The 22,382-nt window shown below is 39.1% G+C and overlaps 1 protein-coding gene across 1 annotated transcript; it reads right to left on the bottom strand.

Moving 5' to 3' along the window:
- Positions 1–191: 191 nt before the first annotated feature.
- Positions 192–9,413, bottom strand: MMP7 (matrix metallopeptidase 7). The gene is made up of 6 exons (XM_024574610.3): positions 9,255–9,413; positions 6,472–6,698; positions 6,238–6,386; positions 4,262–4,390; positions 2,548–2,709; positions 192–491 (listed from the first exon to the last, which is right to left on the bottom strand). The coding sequence occupies exons 1-6, from the start codon at positions 9,360–9,362 to the stop codon at positions 475–477; spliced, it is 792 nt and encodes a 263-aa protein (XP_024430378.3). The 5' UTR covers positions 9,363–9,413; the 3' UTR covers positions 192–474.
- Positions 9,414–22,382: the final 12,969 nt, after the last annotated feature.

Genomic DNA, 22,382 nt, shown 5'->3' with positions numbered 1-22,382 from the left:
CACTGAGTGTAACTTTGGGCTACACTAATGAACAAAAAGGGGTGGGAGCTTCTGTATGCACCTGGCGATAGGGTCAGTTGCAGCTAAAGACCCAAATAATGAGGTGGGATTTTTTTTCAGTCTTAGTCTTTGAATTCATTTTATAACATGTCTTTGTTTGACATAGAAACAGTGCTCTTAAATGTAAATCATTTCCCGATGAAATAAAATTTTATTTGTTTATTTAACATTCATTGACATCTTCGAAGTGTAAGTTGTTGAGGAGAGACATAGATGAGTAAGACACAATTGTGCCATAAAAAAAGCTTATTTCCAGAGGAGGGGAGACATGCAAAAACCAACCATAATACAAGGAAAGATAAAATAAGTGCTAAATGGTGTGCAGGAAGAGTGTTCACCGATTCGGGTTGGGAAACAATGGAGTAGAATCCAATGAATGAGTGTGTGTTCTGCCGGAAGTTTCTAACTCTTTTTTCAATCACTTCTCTCCCCTGTTAAGAGAAACAATTAATAGAAACAATTTTAACATGGTATAAAATGCATAAAAACTACACAAAGACTATACAAACTCAAAAAAATGTCTTAATTGTGTATAATTTATCATTAACCCATCGTGCTTTCTGTGCCTGGGACAAAGGTTTTGAAGACCAATCTTCAAAGGCTAAGAAGGCAGTTTTGTGTGGAATGTAGGTCTGGGGTCAGGTATAGGCCATTTCACCAGCTATATAATCTTGGGCAAATTACTACTTAGCTTCTTTTAATGTTATATCATCAACCTGTAAAATGAGGATAATCACAACTCATTGGATTTTAGATTAAATGAGTTCACGCACATGAAGTGCTCGGTACACTATACATATTTAGTGCATTTTAGCTACTATTTTTATTACTCTGATAAAAGCATTGGATAATTTTCCATCCATGAGTTTACTCACCTTTTTTGAATTTATATTTTAGGTTCCTATTACTTCTTGGGTTAATAAACTTCCTAAGTTTAAAACCCATAATGAAATCTTACCTTCATTTGTCTAGGAGTTACTGCTTTTTGACTTTGACTGGGGGCAGGCACCTCACCAGCCTGTCTTCTTCTAATTCGTCTGCCTCAGCATCTTTGTAAGGCCCTTTCTAGTTCACTCAGGGTTTCGAGGTAGTTATGCATGCCGCAGAGTATTCCACAGTTTTATTTAAGGGAAGGTACTTTGTTCTCTTTTGTTGACAATAACTTTACCAACAATTGGTAGTGTTTAGCAGCTCTTTGAGTCAGCACTTTAAGGTACAGTCACATGGTATTTTTCAAAATGTATTCTCTGAAAGACTTTTCTGTGAGGGCCCATATAAATGGGTGTTCCATATAAATGGTAATAATTTAAGAAGCACTGAGGTAAGCAAGGATTTTTTAGGTACTCCTTAAATATCCTATGCACCTGAAATACAATAGGTAGCGCTTTTGAACTCGTTTCTCCGCAGTATTCTTATTTGGAAATTGTCTTGTAGGACTGGCATTTAGGAACACAATTTGGGAAATGTTGATTGGTAGTGAATTCTAGGTTCAACTGACAGTGTGAGTCCATTATCTTACTGGAATAATTTTCTCCCAAGGACATTATTTATTACACTGAAGCACGTTCATTGCTCTTCTGAGCATTCAGAGGCTCTTAAGTGAAGTTTGTGCAGTTTTCTCATGATCCTGATGTTTCATTGGAAAGGTTTGATTCCAGCTGTGGACTTAAAGACATCATTCCGTACTCTCCTTTCCAAATCGCCCCTAAAACTAAGTAGTAATAGGCAGAGATAGGTAGGAGAAAGAGGGTGAAATCCTACAGCCCTGGTGTGAAATCATTGTTCACGCAGTGGGCAGCCACGTGACCTTGCATAGCAATCTGTTTAGCCTTTTGAATTGTGCTATTCTCGTTCTTAGTTAGTAAGACATGGTTTTTCTCCTTGTGCTTTCATTGCTTTCTCACCAGCACAAATCAGCTTATTCTTTTAAACTGAATTTGGAACTTGACTAAAACAAGAAAGTGTAGATTAGGACATAGGGCATTCATAAGCATCGTGACTGGCAATAATAAGCAGTCACTGTCAATGATTTACCCCTTTCCCTACACGTATCCACAAGCAGGAAAAGTTAGGCCACTTTTAGTCACCTAGGACTGAATCTCTGAAGTAGGCAGCTAAAGAGGAAGGTGTTCTGTTCCTCAGCCCCTTCCCACAGGGGAGACTCTCCTAAAGTGTTTGAACTGAGCAGGAAAGAACAGTGAATGGCAGCTTGAAAAAAACAAAAAAACCCAAAATCTTATACTGTCATTTTCATAATTTCATCAAATGATACTCTATTACTGAAAACTTAAAATCAATATCCTCAGAATACAAAATAGTCTGGGTAAATGTGGAGTACTAAGTTCTCAAATTTCTCCCCTCAACAGGCTTTTAGTGTAAGTTCCAGTGTGTTTTTTCGAAGTAAATATCCATTTCCCAGACTTTCTCCTGCAAGCCTACTCTTAGAAGGTAATGTGAAATCTCCTTATTTGAAACCATAAATATTACCATATAATTCCTGAATTCCCTCAATATCATCCTGTGAAAGTTTGAAATCCTCAGAATCTCTCTTTTCATAGGTTGGATACATCACGGCATTAGGATCAGACGAATGACCGAGACCCAAAGAATGGCCAAGTTCGTGGGCAGCAGCATACAGGAAGTTAATTCCTACAACCAAAGAGTGATCACTGTAGCTATAAACACACCTGTATATGAACTATAGCATACTATGTAACAACAATAATAAATAAGATAATTATAAAAATACCTACCTCTTTAAATTCTCCATAATTTACTTATTTGTTTCGAGGGTTTCATAAGAGGGCAGGAGGGTTTAGAAAGACAATAGAACAGTAGTGTTTTAACTTTATCACTACATCTATTTTTCATAAGTAGTTTTTCTGTCTATTCACTCCTTATACAATTACTCACATAGCTTTCCTCTCCTCTATAGAAGAGGAAAGCGAAGGCTCTAGAAACATTAAGATCTGGGTTTGAAACCCAGCTCCGCTACTATTAGCTAAATGACTCTGGGCACACTGACTGATATTACTGAGCCTCATTACCTCATTTGTTAAACAGAAGTAATAATTCCTACCATGTAGATATTTCAGAATAATTAGAGTTCCCCAGTATCTGAAAAAACAATGGCGAGTCAATAAATAAGAATGACTTTGAATAGCAGGAGAAAGAAAGTTGGTTTTGCAAAAGCAAGACCAATAGGCAGGATCTCTAGGAAATGCTGGGTTTTGCTTTTTACTTATTGCGTTGTATTATATACATGCGCTTCTCTCTGTCATACTCATAGAAAGGCTTTGCAAATAAGGGAGAGGTTGTGAGACTGTGAATGTGAGTTACCAGAGTTCCAGTCATGGTGCATTAGATTGTAGGAAGCTGCCTTTAGCCTATCTTGACTGGAAAGAAATAATAATTAAAAAGATACATAAGATGTGAAATGGAGACAGTGTCACAGTTTCACATAGGTTAGATTTTCACAGCACAGCGTCAGTATAGTGGTGCATTCCCACTGCCAAACATGAGTACTGATTGCCCTTTTTTTAGAGTTATCTCCAATTAGAATTACTTATGCCAGAGCTTTTCTCTGTTAGTTTTCTGATGTGTCTATAATTTCCTACCTTGAAAGATGATGAATATGATGGGCTGGGTTATGATGTGAATTCTTTCTGAACAATAGTGAATAGTCAGAATTGTATGTAATTTTTAAATATCATAGTCACTGCTCCTCTTTTTCCTTTGGTTAAAAACAGATTTTGGGGAAACATAAACAAAGAAGTATAATTTATTGAATTATTATTCATATTTTCCAAACACTGTGATAAGCACTGTATAAGCATTATCTCATTTACTCAAACAATAACCCTGTGAGGTGGGAAGTATTTATAATCCCGTTTCATAGATGAGGAAACAGGCTCCGAGAAGTCGAATAACTGCCCAAGGACACATAGGGAGTGATTCGATGAGGTACAGCAAAGTGAACCCAACATTGCTTCACTCCATCGCCTGAGCTTCCATCATCTATGTATGTAGTATTACAGGGATATTAAGTACAATTATGTATTTGAAGAATGTGGTACAGAGGTTGGCAGTTATCAAGGGCTCAATAATTATTACTAATCAAAAGAAATATCAAATTGAAGTTAGTATAAAAAGTTCAGGATTTTAAAAAGGGTGTGTAGCAGAGAGAGATGGGATGCTGTACCTAAACTGCTACCATCGGTCCAGCGTTCATCCTCATCAAAGTGGGCATCTCCTCCCAGGCCTGGTCCCGGTAAAAAGGCATGAGCCAGTGTGTTTCCTGGTCCATCAAATGGGTAGGCGTCCCCGTGAGCTGAAAGAAAATGGGATGATTGCTCTTTGTGACTGAATTTATTTCTAGTCATTTTATGTTGATTTTACATGATTACTGAGGCTGGAAAGATGAGCCTAGTCCAAGCAGGTAACACTGTTGTTATCACCAGTCAGGTGCTTACGCAGGGTGGTTTGGGTGTTGGTCATAGGCCCTTTTTCTGTCACAGAGCCAAAGCTTGTCACTGATTCCCACTATAAATTGAAAGCTTACTGGATATGGGAATTTAAATAAATTCACATCTAATTTATGGTTGCTTCTACGTTTTCTCACTTTTCTTGGCCAGGGGGTGGCAGAATGGAGGATGACTGAGAACTGTATTCAACAAGTAACATGTATACCTGTTACAGTATAACTTTTCTTAAAAACCTACCTTAATCTTTGTGGGTACAGAAGACATTTTCTTGGAGAATCATGCTTAAGGTGTCTTAGATGGATTTGAATGAATCTTTTAGTTGTGATTCAGAGCTATTTATTTTCAAATGGATATTGGGCCATATTGTTTATGTGTTCTTGAAAAACATGGAATGGCCCAGACTAGTGTGGCTCAGTGGGTTGGGCATTATCCTGCAAACCAAAAGGTCACCGGTTCGATTCCTGGGTCAGGGCACACGCCTGGGGTGCAGGCCATGTCCCTGGTTGGGGGTGTGTGAGAGGCAACCAAGCGATGTTGCCCTCACACATCAATATTTTTCTCCCTCTCTTTCACCCTCCCTTCCCCTCTCTCTAAATATAAATAAATATAATCTTAAGCAAAAACAGAAAAGAAAAACATGGAATGCCATGATCAGTGCTTTCCATAACATGTTCTCCGTGTTACTAATATTGTGGCTGAAGTTCAGTTTTAGCCAAATTCACAGCACCTAGACATTTTAAATATTAGAACGGAATGAAAAGGGCAATATTTTTCTCTAAATTGGTACCATGAAACACTAGTAATTAATAGCAGTTCATGTTTATGGGTTATGTTTCCTTCAGCCCTTTAATATGAAAGTTCTCTATTTTCTACCTTTTCATCCATGAAGGATGTTGGCAACAGTCCGGAGGGGCTGCCCGCTCCTTGGAGACCACTTAAGGGCTTCGGAAGTTGTAGTCTCTTGTCTTGGTTTAATGTTCATGTTAGACATGTTTAAATTGTCCCATAAATATGTGTGTGTGTGCGGGTGTCTGTGCGTCGTGACTGACGCTGCAGAACAGGGGGTGGGTAAACTTCTGTAAAGGGCTAGACAATGAGTAATTGAGGGCTTGTGGGCTTGAGGGTCTCTGCCATGATTACTAAACTCTGCCATTGGAGCCCCAAAGTGGCCACAGACAATAGGTAAGTAAAGGATTACGGTTGTGTTGTAATAAATGTTTACAAAAACAGGTTGTGGGCTGGATTTGACTCATGGGCCACATAGTTTACCATCCTCTGCTAGAGAAAGTGACTCTAAATGTCCTAGAAAAAGTGTACTAACATCTCTCCCTCCATATATGTATGTACATATATATATATATATTTGTTTAATAATACATATCACTAAAGATTTTTAAATTCTGAACAGAGGAGGGCACGGATATGATGAGCAAAATCGCTCAGAGGATTAGCCTAGAGCACAGGTGGCAAACACAAGGCCCAAGGGCCGAATCCCGCCCTCCACCTTGTTTCATCCAGCCCGGCACCTTGTTTCTACCCAGTGGCAACGCCGACCTCCTTTCCCCCAGTTGGAGTAGTTACATTTATACAGTCCTAAAATTACATTCAGACCTTTGCAGGCAACCACAAGGCTGATGAGGTCCCCGGTGAAAATGAGTTTGACACCCCTGGCCTAGAGGAATCCCTTTCTTACCTCCTCTTGCAAAGCCAATCATGATATCAGCAATTCCCCATCTAATTTTCTTGAAGTGCAGTGGGATCTCTCTGCTCCACATTTCGAAGGCCTTTGCTACTAACTGATTCACTTTGAACTGTGGTAAGTCTCGAGTATATGACACGATCCTAGTAGCAAAGAAGAAAACAATGTTTGACCTCTTAGGAAAAGGGCTTTATTATTTTTGCCTAAACAAGCCAAAGCAAAACTAACCTGTAGGTGACTACTTCGGAAGTCCATTTTCGGCTATTTGGGAATAGTGAGTATTCTGCAACATCTGGCATTCCACATCTGGGCTTCTGCATTATTTTTATGATGTGGGAGTTTAATATTCCAGTTATAGGCAGATGAAAGAATTTTTGCATCTCCTTGAGTTTGGCTTCTAAACTGTTGGCATCCCTTGTTTTCGAGTCATATGGATAAAATCTCTTGAGATAGTTCTATTGGAAAGAGAGTAATTGATCTGTAATCCTTGTTTGTTGTCTTTTATCTCAGTAGTCTGCACATCTTTGCCTCTATACCTATGGACTCAAACAGTGATTTGAAGACATCTTTGCCTCTATACCTATGGACTCAAACAGTGATTTGAAGATACAATAATTACAGAGTCACCAAGTAAAATAACTGTGCATTCATGAAAAGAAAATTTAGTATTGGTAATGAAGCATTGTCATTCCAATTTATGAGCAAAAGGAAAAAGTCCCTGTGTTTTTCTTTTATTTCATTAACTGTTCTGGAGAAACCTTCTGTACATTTTATAGAACATAGACTTGTCTGCAATAGCCAATCAGGAGGAGTGACTAGTGTGTCCTCAAGGGGCACAACTGTGACCTTCCCTGGCATCAGAGACCGTCTGGGGAGATCCTAGTCACCCAGCCCATCCTGAGGATCTCTGGAGATCTGGTTCCAGCTCAGGTTCAATCAAGGGTGTTAGAATTTTAGTTCTCGGAAAGGATAACATGAAATTATTTAGTTTAATGTACATATTCTCCAGGTGAGGAAATCAAAGTTCATAGCAACTAAATGACTTGTTTGGGATCACATATTAAATTAGTAACAGAATAAAAAAAATTAGTAGCAGAACTGGCCCTGAGTTTCCTGACTGCCAGTCCTGTGCTCTTTCTACTGTTAAATCTCTAAAAAAACCCCACTGTGAGGCTGCAGGACAGAGCGGATCTCCCAGGTGTTCCATGCATAATTGGTCCCTGGGAATTTCTTAAAGGACCCTACTGTCTGAATAGGATAGCTGCTGTACTAAGTAGGAAAACATAAAAAGGTAAATGAAATAACATTAGCAGCAGCTGTAGCCTCACAAGAACTTTTATTAAGCACTTACTAGTGGCAAGGACTATTTTAGGAGCTTTACATACTTATCTCATTTACACCTCACAATCACCCTGTGAAGTAGCATCCTTATTCCTATTTCACATGAAGAGTCATGGCCCAGGAAAACAAAATAACTTGGCCAAGTTTACCCCATGAGTACCTGAAGGAGCCAGTATCTGAACCAGTATGTGTTCTGACTCCAAAGCCCACTTCGTTAGAAAAATGTGTAGGGCTGTATAATGCATAATTATATTGTTGAAATGATTTAAACATTGGCTAACTCATTGGCAGTCTAGTTTGGAGTAGGCCAGTTGGTAACTTGTCTCGGAACCTCTTACGAGTATGCACTTAACCTTAGAAATAGTGTGGTCTCTCCTCCTGTTACCAATGATTGCATTTTATTCAAAACAGCAACTACTTATTGTTCATCCATGACAGTTAGGAATTAATCTCATTTAAAAACAAAAAATTAATTTTATCCATTCCAGAGCTACAGGCTTTACAAAGACACCTTCTGGAAGAAATCTTTTCTGCATCCTTGAAGTGAATTTTCTTGCCTCGGGTTAAACCTAGCTAACCTCCCTCTAGTTTACTGGTAACCTGCACACTAAGTAAAGCTTGGGGATTCAATCCTCTTGCCAGCATACTCCTTCTGGGTAATCTATTAGGTGGAACTGTACGAAATGGCTGCTTTGGAGGTAAAAAACAAGAGAATATCAGTAATTTCATATGATCCAATCTAACACTTACTTTTAAAAGTCAGTGTGCAATAAAATCCAACTTTCTTATGCTTAAAGGTTAAATTTATACACAATACTTATGAGTAAACACCTTATTATTTTACCAAATAATAATTATTCATACTTATTAGGCTGCTTGTGAAATAATATATTGGAAAGAACGTGATTTGGAACCAGAAAAACTTGTCCTTGATGCCTGTCAAGACTCCTTCTTGATTCTCCACCATTAACAAGTATGTGAATCAATTTAACTTTGGTTCCTATTTTTCCCAAGGTTGAGCTGAAGGTCAAATGGCATAATGTATATGAAGTACTTATAATTGTTACATACATGATAGTTGGTATTGTTACTACTTCATTTATTTGCTTATTCAGAATAATCCCGTGAGATATAAAACACATAATTATTTCTACTGGACACATGAGAACACAAAGTCAAAAGTCCATACCTTGCGCATCATCGTGTTTCCAAGTGGAGAGCTGTCCCCTCTACCCTGTTTTCTGATTTCCAGTCCCTCCACTACACGTCATCCTCATTCTAAGAGGCAGCGCTCTCCTCGTTATGAAGAGTCTGGTTACACTAAATAGTGACAACCTCAACTTATTAAGGAGGAACAATATTTCAGGTGCTGCATTAAAGGCTCCACGACACCCCCATTTGGTTGATACCATGCTAATATCCCATCTCCAAATTAGTAAACCGGAGCTCAGAGAAATTTAATAGTATTCCTATGCGAATAATACTCATCTACGTAGTGAATGGAGGTGGAACTTGAACCCAGTTTGGGGAGGCTCTAAACCTGTTCTTAATAGCTACTTGATTAAAACATAGATTGCCTCTATAATATAAAAAATACCAAAATTGAAAAGCACACTTCCTAAGCTGATGGCAAGAGCGTGGAGCCCCACGTGAGAGGGCCAGTGACATACCTGCGCCTGTTCCCACTGTGGCTCACTCACGCCTCCTGCCTCGGGCGGAAGCGGCAGAGCCAGGCTGCAGGGCAGCAGACACACAGCGCACAGCACGGCCAGCTGCATCGCTGGGTCCAGAGATTGTTTTCAGATCTACGGTTGGTTTAGTGATTTTTTCCAGAGACTGGAGAAGTTTATATAGCCTCTCAACCCTGAATGTAAAAGTAGGTGACTCATTTGAATGTTTTCTTTCTTATTAGTGTCTACAGAACTTTGAAGTGTGTGTTATTTTTCATTAACGACAACGAGGAAGTATTGTGTTCTTATTGGCAAAAAGCACACAATGTATTTGTCTTTGGATTTTTTTCCCCTGTGTTCTGTATAAATTTAATCCATGAGAAAACACATTTTATTTGCCAGAATCAAATTGCTACGCAGACATATCTTCTTAATTTAAAATTTGGGGGAGCATCATATCGGGCATTACCACATATCTTAAAAGAATTTAAAACATTGAAATGCGTAGAACAGTATGTAAAACATGCAAACAATCAAGTAATTATTAAGTGAACATTCTGTAACAGGCACAAAAGTCAAAAGCAGAACACTGCTGGCACCCTGTGCTTCTGTGGGGAATGAGGGCGGGAATGGCAGAGGGAAGTGCTGTGCAGTGACAGGTCAGTGGCCACGTAGAGCCTGTGCTCCATTCCCTCACCTTCCAGGGACCTTGGTGGAGCACTAAGAATGTCCTTTTTCTTTCTTTCTTCCTTTAAAAAAAAATTGTTCCTTTTTAGAGAGAGGGGAACAGAAGGAGAAAGAGAGGGAGAGAAACATCTCACACCCCTGTACTGGGGACTTGGCCCGCAACCCAGGCATGTGTCCTGACTGGGAATCGAACTGGTGACCCTTTGGTTTGCAACCCTCTCTCAACCTTCTGAACCACACCAGCCAGGGCCCTTTTTCTTTTTAAATCCTCACCTGAGATATGTTTATTGATCTTAGAAAGAGAGAGAAACATTGATGTGAGAGAGAAATATCAATCGGTTGTCTCCCATACCTGCCCCCAGGGATTGAACATGCAAGTTAGGTATGTAGTGTGTAGGTATGTGCCATGACCAGGGATCAAACCTGCAACTTTTTGGTGTGAGATGATGCTTCAGTCAACTGAGCCACCCATCCAGGGCAAAACTTCCCGTCTTTAAGTCTCCTTTTAATCAGATAATTTCTTTTCTTAGTGGTCAACATTACTTAGAATTTCTTTTAAATTACATGAAAAAAAATCAAATAAAAATCTGTAAGCATAGGCTTGACTATTCACTTACTATACTTATCATGCTTCACATTCTATAGAAACAGTTGTATCCAAATTTAAGCCTTCAGTTTGGGAATCACTTTAGACACCCTTTCTCTTCTAATCGCCCTGACTCCAGCCACTAACCCGCCACTGCTAGGGCTGGTTTGGTCCTCGATACACATAATGGTTGTTATACATATAATAATTAAGGATCCACGATATAGAGATTCTTAACATAGTCCAACTACTTCATGTTTACCAAAGATAAAATTGCAGTGAAAGTGACAGATTAATTTATTTCCCCAAGGTCCTTGTTACTAGTAGTCCGGACTCCAAGTTCAGTGCTTTTTCTGTCATATCACATTGCCTATTCATTTTGTCATTATATTATACATTTTTTGGGAAAGAGCACCATGGTTTTTGACTATAATGCATCATAGGAAACACAACATATATGTATATGCTGGAGCTGCAGGATTTATTTAGATATATCTTCAAAAGTATCTGGTGATTGGGTATTCTGTGTTAGCCACGGTAAAAATTCCAGATCAATTAATTAAATTTGCTTTCTTCACATAGTTGCTTTAATTTTGCATAGTCACAGTTCAACTGTACCTGGAGACCTGGTACCTTTTGTCAGTATCTGGTATGGAACAGGTGCACAATGAATGTTTATAGAACAAATGAATATTTATGAACTTGGACCCACTAATTTGGAAATTATATGAGGTTTTCTATGATCTTTGCATTGAATTAAAGTTAAAAGGCATTCTCAGATTTTATATTTTTATTTATTTTTAGTAATTCAAAGAGCATTCAGCATTACAAATATTGTAAATGAATTTTAGTAATTCTCTGGAATATTCACTTTTGGATAAGAAAGAGGTTTTGTCTTGTTCATCTAAATTGTAATTAGTGAAAATATAGATCAGAGGGATCAAGTCCCAGTCTCTGCCTTTGAAAACTTGTGCTCGGGGGCGGGAATATAGGGAAGTAAATACTCTTAAAACAACACGACAAATGCTTATAGTATGCGATGCTACCACAGAGAAAGGAACAGCTCATCCTTGCACTTGGAATTGAGGAATGATTTATATAGTTATATAGGAGGTGGCATTTTAGGTGGATTTTGGAGGGCAACTAGGAGTTCCCTTGGGATAAGCACTTATGTTGAAAGGGTATGTGGGAAGAGAAGATCATGAATAGAGTGAGCAGTCAGTGTTGTTGGGGACAGGGGAATGAATGTCTGGAAAAGAAGGTTAGGGTCAAATTGTGAAGACCTGGCCTTGTATGCTAGGGAGTTTGGACTTTATCCTAAAGGGTGTCGAAGGATGTTTTAAAAGAAGATATAGCCTTATCAGATATGTAATGTTGTAGGACAATTTTGTTGGCTATTCTGAAAATGGATTGTGTAAGTAGAGATGACTCTCCATAGAGGGATATTAGAAAAGCAGATTAAGAAACAGTTATTACTATAATCCAGATGAGGCCCTGGCTGGGGAGCTCAGTCGGTTAGAGCGTCATCATGATGCACCAAGGTTGCGGGTTCCATCTCTGGTCAGGGCATGCACAGAAAGCAGTCAATGAGTGCATAATAAGTAGAACAATAAATCGATGTTTCCTTCTCTCTCTCTCTCTCTCTCTCTCTCTCTCTGTATATATATATAAACTGCTTGGTTGTCAGAGTTCCATGCAATTTGATTTTCTGGAAGTTCTGGTTGTTTATTATTTTTAAATTGGTTGTTATCCTCCTCTTGGCTGTGCAAAGAAGCGAAGTGTTTCTACCTGCACCTCCATCTTGGCCAGAACTCTTGATATCTCGAGCGTGTTTTCACCTGCCTTTGTTCATCTGTAAGTCTCCTTTGGAGATATGTCTCCATAAGTCTTTAGCTCATATTTTTAGTTGGGTTGTTTGCCTTTTTGGTGTTGAGTTGTAGGATGTCTTTATACATTCTGAATGTCAGAAGCCCTGATCAGATATGTAATTTGCAAATATACTCTCCTTTTCTCTAGGGCGTCTTTTCACTTACTTGACAATGAACTTGGATACACAGAAGTTTCTGATTTTGATGAAGTCCAACTTTCTATTTTTGGGGGGTTGTTTATGCTTTTGTGTCATATCTAAGAATCCACTGCCAAATCACAGTCATAAAGATTTAAACCTATTTTCCTCAAAGAGTTTTATATTTTTAGCTCTTATACTTAAGAGCTAAATATGACTCATTTTTGATAGCTTCCTTTTTTACTTTTGATTTTCCCCTTCTGTGTCATCGTATAAAATACTCACCTCTTTGTGCTTATCTGAAAAATAAGCACAGGTCCCTTATCTGAAAAATGGAGACAGTACATTTCTCTTTGGGTTGTAGTGAGAATTGGATAAGAGGACTAAGTGTACAAAAGAATAAGTTGTGTTTTTGGAGCATGGTAAGAGTTCTATAAATGCTAGTTTATATTGTTGTCATTGTCATTATATGCTAGGAGTTTCATTTATTATGGTGCCCTTTTTCTTTCTCCTATATATGAACCTAGCATGGTGATCAGATAATTAACTATAAAGGAAAATAGGAGGTTTAGATGGTTTTGTTCTGATAATTTTACTGATACTGATGATGCTAATGTTTTCTGAGAAACAAGGAAGTAACTATTTTAAACTTTACAATGTAGTGTGTTATAATAACTAACCAAGAAAATCTCCTTATCATAGACAACACTGACCTTTTTTTAGACAAGAAATGCATATGTAGTATCTATCAATAAAATATCTGGGTGGATAGTATGAACAACAGAACATACCCACAGAAGAAAAAGTCACAAAAATTTAAATTGAGTAAATCAGATGTTTGGACAAGTAACACAACTTTATTTGAAATGCATGGGAACATTTCACATTCAGGGGAAGGGGTTTCTACAAGGAAAGGAAGGCAGTGAATGCAGCTGATGCTGTGAGCAGCCCTCCCACTGCATCTGCGTGAGAGGCTATCGGACAAGGTGACAACTGAGCTCCCAGTGCAACTGCCGCTTTCCTGAGCACCAGGCGTCTACTGGTGAAAGCAGAATTGTAGAACTGGGAAAGTGGAGGGCAAAGGAGGGCCCGGAGGTAGGTGAGAACAAAGTAAGAGAGAGGATGATTGGAGTGACTGCAGCTCTGCTAGGTCCCATTTTTCTTTGTTTTCTTTTTCTATCACCAAAGGGAGAAGGCAAAAACCCAAACCATTTACTCATCCTCTTTATCTACCCTTTTCTTTCCCCTCAAATCCTGACTTTTAAGGACCTGAACCTTGATTAAGCAAGCCTATCTTCCCCACTTACAAGAGGGAGGGCAGGGAAATTTTAAACAGAGCTAGATATTATGTCCAAAATAGTGCCAATTTTTACAAGTCATACCTCTGAAAGAAAGGGCAGTGATTATCCTTGCCCCAGTCCAAAACTGAAGCAGGATGTGACTTTGTATGGTTGCTCTCCCCTGGAGGGACACATGCAGCAGCTCTGTATGGCAGATTTGACTGGGGAGTAGGGGTAATGTAAGCAGAGTTACAGCCCAGCACTGTTCTGTGGATAACATATTTAGTGCTAAGTTTCCCAGTTCTTAATAAAACTCTCTCACCAACTAGATCTGCTTCCTGCCTGCTGCTGGGCTTTTCCTGCTTCTACTGGCTTCTAACCCTACACTTCTGTTTTATTATTTTTTAATTGGGGTCTCTTAGTCATCTCCAGCTTGTCTCCTTACAATCCAAGCTCTCAGGGCCTCCCTTTCCATTACTAAGAGGCTCATCAAGGTATTTTTCTAAACAAAAACAGTTATTTCTCTACAGGAACCAGGTGAAACAAGAACTTAGCCCCTTAACTACATCATGAATAACATGAACTACACTTAAAGTTTCTGTATAGATAATTGATATTTATGATTATATTGATTTTTGTGATTAAAAATAGAGAGAAGCAAATAAGTTACCTTAGATTGTTTCCATAACTTCAATGGCATAATTTTTAAATGACACGATTTACTCTAAATATAATTTTTGGTATAAAAATTTTTGGTTTTCAATCAATTATTCTGGGAATATTTGCCCTACTCTGCCCCCTCTCCTCCCAAGTGTGATTGACATTGGAGGTTAGTTATCCTTTTGGATACGGAAACATTATTGACACCCAGAGCCAGCACCGTTATTGGGATGTGCTCCAGAACAGCGTGTGTTGTCTTATACCCATAGTGCAGGCAGTTTGCAAACTACGAGTAAAATCAGCGATAATGTTTGAAGAAAGCCATGCATGTTAGGGTTTAGAATGACTCCAGCAAGAGGAGGGATGGCAATACCCACCTCTCTGAGTCAGCTTGCCTCTGGTTACTCTGTCCGTTGGGCAGCACCTGGGTTCTGGCTGGATGACACCCTCTGATTCTTTTGAGGCCAAATCTCTGGCTTTCCAAGGGTGGCATCTCCACTCAGTTCTCTAATATAGATAAGGCTAAGGAAATTTGCTCTTTTTTTTTAAAGGTTTTATTTATTTATTTTTGTAGAGAGAGGGAAAGGGAGGGAGAAAGAGAGAGAGAGAAACATCCATCGGTTGCTTCTTACAACACCACTAACTGGGGACCTGGTCTGCAACCCAGGCACGTGCCTTGACTGGGAATTGAACCGGCAACCTGTTGGTTCACAGGCTGGCGCTAAATCCATTGAGCCACACCAGCCAGGGAGAGGCTAAAGAAACTTGCTCTTTTAAATCTAAATTCAGATTAGAGCCAGTTCCATGATCAACTGGGGGTTGATCTCTTTCAGCCCCTTGCCTCCAGCTCATTGTCACCATGGCTACTCTCTTCAACCACCAAGCTCCTTAATGCTTTTTCTTCCTTCATCAACTTTCAGGATTGTATATAGGTCATCAGTGTGATCTTTAACCTCCATCAGAAGTCTCGAGGTTGCTGGCATTTTAATCCTATGTCTATAACTGAGAACAGTCATTTTTCTTTTCAAGAAATTCCAGACATCAGTGATTAAGTGTCATTTTTGCAGGAAGGGAGCCTTCCTGAGTGCCCCTGCCTCCATCACGTATTCCCTACCTTGTGGATATGTGTTTCTGGGCCTTTGTCACCAGGAAAGGGGTTTGTCACTAGTTTCTTATTGCCTACCACTGTGTTTCTCAAACCTCTCTATCAGGTACCCTTTAGGATGCTGAAGGTGTGGTCCAAAGTAGCTCACCGTAGGTGGGGAAATTTCTTCAGTGTCATATGTTTTATCGTATACCTGATTACTTGGTTACATACTTGCCAAGCTTCCTTAGATTAATACCAGACTTAGGAACTTACCTGTAAGTATTTCCCAAGAGCATTAAGAGGCAAGACATTAATGGGTGTTATATGGAAACATGTTATGACAAAATACTTTTGGGAAAAAAATGTATTCAGCTTTGTCTATTGCAGGAAGTCTTAGAGCCTTCAATATGCAAATGTGCATTTGAAATCCATGATTTCAGAATTTTTTCCTTTGTGTTTCCCAAACTTATTTGGCCAGGGTCCCTCTTCTCTTATTTAGGTGTATCAAAGACACTAAGTTCTGTTGAAGACAGTTTGGGAAAGAGTGAACGTTTCCTGCTGACCAAGGCTGTTTCTTTTACTCTCAGCTTTCACAAGGCGAACTGCCACCGGAAGTACAGTGTCACTCATCCCACTTTACTTGGTCACCAGGTTTCCTTAAGTTTTACTTTCTTCTTGCCATTTAAAGTCATCAAGAATTCTCAAAAATTTCCTCAGTGTTTTGCTATTTTGGATCTCACTAGTTTTTGTGCTAATGTCCTTTTCTGTTCCAGTGTTCAATCCTGTATACCACCTTGTATTTAGTGCCCTTTAAATTTTTTCTTTAAACCAGCAAATAAGCAAAAGAGGGAAGCTAACTATAGGAGCCAATTTGATAATGATATCAAATTTCTCAGGGACTGTTTTCATGAGGCATAATGGCCTAACCCTAAAAATTCAGAGTTTGCAACTACCAGGTTCTAAGTTCTCCTCCTTAGTTTTTAGTGATACCAGGGTAATTTTCTGTTTTGTTTTGTTTTTTAAACTAGGGTAATATAAAATCCAACATTTAAAAAGAAGTATTTTTATTTGAATGAATAAAATTCTAAATGAATGTACAATTCTTATAATTACATTGAACTCCATCCCCCCTTAAAAGTCTTGTTATTAATAATAGCTACTATTTGTTGTGTGCCCATTACTATTTAGTAAGTACTTTTCATGTGATTTTACAGTTATTCATCACACCAATGCTGAAAGGTAATTACAAGCATGTTAGCTTGGAAATTTTTGCTTTTGTGAACTACCCTCTCCAACCTCAGTACTTCTTCGTGTGCTTTCACAGGCCCCACACGCCTCTGCAGGGTTTGGATACAGCGGTCAGTCCAGGAGTGGGCATGTGACCCCAGAAGTACCAGTAAGAAGACTTTTCTAGGTCTGATGCAGACAGTTGCTGAAAGAAAGTCTTGTTCTTTCTTGGGAACATGAGCTCTAGGAACCTTGCAAGCTTCGAGCATCTAGTGGTCATCTTGCTACCACATGGAAAAAAGTTGTGTGAGAATAAAAGTAGGCAGAGGTCTTGAGATTTCCAATCATATCATTTGATTTCTTGGACTCAACCAGAGCTGAAGTGATTCCAACTACTTGGATTTCCCAATTAATAAGACGACAGAATATTCTATATATTTGATGGTTTGTTTTTATTGTGATTGTTAGAGTTTGTTTTCTGACTCATTCACCCAAATAATTCACAAAGGTATTATTATCTCTATTTCAGCTTCAAAGTTACATAGCTAATAAGTAGTAGAGCTGGGATTTAAATCCAGCCCTACCTGTGTGTTAGGCCTGTAGATTTTTCAATATTCCACTTACCTCTCATTCATTAGTTCAGACATTTGGTCATTCATATGAAGTGTCTGTCTCATGCCAGGCACTGTGTCAGGGCTATGGAGACAGAGGACAGATTTCTAACACTAGGTTTCTGTGTCATTTTAATAATGAGAGTTAATAATAATGAATAGATAATAAAACGGTTTCACCCACCGAATTACTGTCCAGTCTGATTTTTTCTTTGCCCTGGTCTCACGATGGTTATGAGAGGCTACCTAACTGTAGTGTGCTGGCTGACAGGAAACAGTACACTGGGAGACAAGGACAGAGACTCTTCAAACCCACTGCCACTGTCTTAGTTATGGCTCTTAGTAACCCTCATTTGGTTGTTACATGAGTCTTTTTACTCTTTCATTTACATACTGAGTATTTGTAAAGCATATGGTAGGAAGTCTAGCCCTCTGGTAGGGTTAGGAAGCTCATGAAGAATAGCACCTAGTATCTTCCCTCAAGAAGTTGGCAGCTGGCGTGAAATAGCCACACACAATTGGAACGCAATACGGTCGGTGCAATGATGAAGGCATTTGCGGAGATACTGAGGAGTACGGAGGACGACTGTTTAGCACAGCTGGCAGTGCAGGCTGATGCACTGAAGGCACTGAAGGCAGACTTGTACCTGTGATATCTGATTTAGTCAACTTCTCATAGGTGACTAGCTGATCTCATTGACCAGTGGCACCATACTGAGGGCTCAGATTCAGTTCTTAATACCGAAAAGTTGTACCTGCAAGAGCAGCTAGATCAAATGTAGTTGGGCTCACGTCTAGACTCCACACCCATTACCAGGCCATGTTGTTCACAGGCCCATTATGTTCATCAGGCAGGAGAGGATGGAGGCTGGCTGACCTCCCCTGGAGGCAGCACCCCATCCACACAGGTGTTCAGTGCTGCCCCCTCGGCAGGTGTTCTCTTTTGGGAATTGATGTGAGACACAAGAGCCACACATTTTTGTGTTACTGGCGTAAGTTCATTCAGGTGTTACTTCTCCCAGCCTCTTTGTTTCTGATCTTATAATCTTTCTATCTTGTTCCTTCCAGACCTTGATGAACCAGTCTAGTGACTTGTGATTACTCAGAGACTTATGCATATTCTTACTTAAGGTCACTTCTCCTTCCAGACTGAACTCATGACTACTTATCATCACCGTCAACGTGAAATGCACCACTTGATGCTTCCTTACTGGAAGCATTATCTCCTCTACTGTCTTTACTGGAAGCATTACTCTCTGTGAGGCTATAGTATAGTAGTAATTTACTTGTACTGAGCTAGGCATGAATTTTTGCCTCCTTTTCAGTGGAAAGGAGCAGAATATGCCACTCCAGAATATGCCACTTTTATATATAATATATTTTGAACTGAAGGCAGTTGAAAAGAAACAGAGACACGAAAGGCTCTCCCTATTTGCCTTAAAAACAGGCCATGAATTTGCAAAGGCATCTTTCCTCCCCTCTCTATCAGGAAGGACAGAAGTTAATCACCAGAGACAGCTCTAGACCTTTTTCAGCCCAGAGATGCCACCAGAGGAATTTACGTAACAAATTTTACTAACTAGTCTTTAACTTCCATTAGTTTCCCCATATGTCTACTTTCCTTAGAAACTCAAAGTCCTTTTCCTTTGTCTGATCACTTGTCTACAAATTTATTGTTCTTTTGTTAAGATGCTATATAAGCCCAACTTTGACTTATTCATCACTGAGTGTTACCACACTGTATAGGCAAGATGCACGTGTTAATAAACTTGGCTTTTCTCTTGTTAATTTTTTTGAGTCTAATTTATGAGTTCCAGCTAGAGATTCTAAGCAGATAGAGGAAAAACGTTTTCATTTCCCCTGTATATTAGCCATAGAGAACACCACAGGGCTCTAGGTATGATCTGGGGGAGAGGAATCAGTGTAAAAGATGAAGGGCACATAGTGGTCTTGGCCTCCTACTCATGTCGTGCGTACTCTCTAGACCAGCTCGGGTCCATCCTGAAGGTACCGTTACGGTCATCTGTGTTTTCCATGCAGTGAAGAGTTGGGTGCACAGAATCCTAGAATCTCGGGGGTATGCATTGTGACTCTCTTTTGGGGGTTTGCTTGTAGTTTGAACCTGCCATAAAATTCTCTCTCTGGATCAGGATCCTATTTAAATCTAGCAGCCTTGTAAATTCATCCAATAAGCAGTCAGAATGATGCCTGCTATCACAAAAATTTCAACATCGTCGTGCTTATTTCGTAGTGGTACGAGGTAGAAGATGCAGTAGCTTGTCCTTCACCTGCGAGAGGCCCTTTTGTGCGCCACACACTGCTGTCACACATTGTGTCGCATTCAGGGAACACGGCCAGATGAGAGAAAAGATAACCGGTAGTACTAATAGCATTAATTAATTAATTCATCTCCCCCACTGAATTAAACTATCATCTTTACCCTCAATTAAATGGTCTTTATGCACAGTCATGTAAATGTCTCCAAGTGTCCAACGAGTGTAACTGAATGCAAGCAACTAGCTGATTGATATGTTTAATATTATTTTATTTACATAAATATATATTTAAATATAAAATATACATGTAATAGTGATTTCTTTTGGGGAGGGGCGGGCAGTACAATACAAATAAAGGGAGATTTTCAGTTTTTACCCTAAAATAATTAATAAAAGCTAACATTTATTGCATGTTCCAGGCCTTGTTCTAAAGCTTTCCTATTTCATTTCACTCAGTCACCACAGCCCCATGAGGCAGACACAAGTGGCCAACAGCGTAGGCTCTTCTTCCTGCTTATGGATATTCCAGAGTTCAGACTAGCTGTGCGACTGTCACCTTAAAACAAGGTACTTAAATCTTCTGTGCCTTGGTTTCCTCCTCTGTAAAATGGAAATAAAGTGGTACCTAAGTAATGGGGATATTGTGAGGATTAATTGAGATTAAGTATAAACTTTTTAGAGTAGCCATTGACACATGCTAAGCACACATAAAATTACTATCATCATCATCATTATCTGCATTTTACAGACGAGGAAGATGAGGCACCAATGTTTTAAGTAACTTGTTAGTCTGATGCCAAAACTTATGCTTTTAATTATTTAGTCAAACTGGCTTCTCAATTCTTCTGCATTATTGAATTTTTTATAAGCATGCTTATGAATGCACGTTCCTTATATCATCGGGGAAATTAAAAAGGTGATAAGACATGTGAATGGAAAATCAGTAATTTCCTACCAGGTGAAGAGAGAATTTTTTAACTATCATCTATGGAATTTTTAGGGGAGATCCTTGTAATGTTTTTTAAATAACTTTATTTAAATATAATTTACATACCATAAAATTTACCTGTTAATGGTAGTTGGTTTTTTAGAAACAGAAAAGTTAGAGAGTTTTGTTTTAGCTCATGGGAGAATTTTCAAATTCACTCTGGAATTAGTTGAGTGTCCAGTAATTTTGTTTAGTCCACCCCACTCACAATAGTTAAGCACCTGCAGAGCAGTAGGCCTTGGGGGCCGCTGCAGTGCCTGTGGAAAGTCTCCTCTCTTCCCCTTAGGCCTAATAGCTGGTGTTTTTTTTTATAATTTGCATTAGATTATTTTTGGACTTTCTTTTCTCTTGATGTAAATCATGATTTAATTAGACATCATGCCACTACTATTTTTGGGTGTGACATTTGGTAATAAATGTGATACTTTTGCAATCAGGATTTTCTTGTGCCTACTTCTTTATTTTTATAAAGCTGCTTTCATTTGTGGTGAAGGAAAGACTTCTCTAATTTTATTATATCCTTTGGAAGTAATTCTAAATCATGACTTATCCTGGCCATTGTAGTCTGAGAATTTCCCAAGGCATTTTTACAGTCACCAAGATTCCCCTTGGTTAATATGAAACCACACCAGTTCTCTTTTCATTAGCGAATTTCCCACAGCCGATGTCTAGTCCTCATCACCGTCTGGGCTGAACTGACATCACACCTCCACCTACTACAAGCAGAGTTATTTTGTGTAAGGGATAGTCTTTTTCCTTATGGACCTGAGTTGCTTCCAAATCAACTTAATAATTATTTATGTCCCAACAACTTAGAATCTATTTGAAAAAATAATACACAGAGTGGAAATAAAAAATAATAGTTTTATTTCATTGTTAAATAACCACGACTTCTTACTAGTGGAATGCGTGCACCTGCTGGGAACTGCGCAACATCTTGATTTTTGGAGTAAGGTCAATCCACACTGATTTTTATATAGTACTTGTTTGTTTTTAATCACAGCAACTGTGGAAAACCCAGTTTTGCAAAGCTTGATGACCTGTAAAGGAATGTAGCGTGATCTCGTAGCGAAACTGTGAACTGACTGGAGCTACTGCTTGGTGTGGTGTCCTACAAAAGTCGAGTGTCACTGCTTTTTAAACTATCCCGAGAGCTCACTTGTGCACCATGAGGTACGTCAGTGTGACGTTTGGAAACCATGGGGCTGAGAGAATTTAAGGACATAAATGTTAGAAGGATGAAGGTAGTGGTGAGTGCAGTGCTGGGCTAGTAGGTGTAGCTACACCCATGTGCTTATCGAAGGAAGGAGAGAAAATAGTTTGGCCCAGAACTTGAACCTCTTAGAAATAAATTTCTTCAGTATGCTGAAGCCAAATCCTCTCTGGACCCCTTCTGCACCCTTGCATTGACACCTGCCCTCCTACACCCTCTCTCTTAGACACACACACACTCACACACACACGGCAGGTAGTACATTGCAAAAACCTAGGAATTCTAGTCAGGAAGTCAGAAAGCAGGTATGCTGGTTCCAATGATCTGTGGGGAGAATCCTGATTTTATAGTTTTAACTAATATAAATAAATAAATAAATAAATAAATAAATAAATAAATAGAAAGACGACGTGAGTGAACACCACGCAGTTTAAACAAAACACGCTTTTAGGTTAGATGTCACCCGAGGACCACCCCTTTCCAACCTTGAAACCAGCCCAACCTCCTT

This window comes from Desmodus rotundus, chromosome 5, assembly GCF_022682495.2.
Source record: "Desmodus rotundus isolate HL8 chromosome 5, HLdesRot8A.1, whole genome shotgun sequence".
In the NCBI taxonomy this organism is placed as follows: Eukaryota; Metazoa; Chordata; class Mammalia; order Chiroptera; family Phyllostomidae; genus Desmodus; species Desmodus rotundus.
The sequence above is the reverse complement of the archived record's forward strand: the minus strand, read 5'-3'. Positions and strand labels throughout refer to the sequence as shown.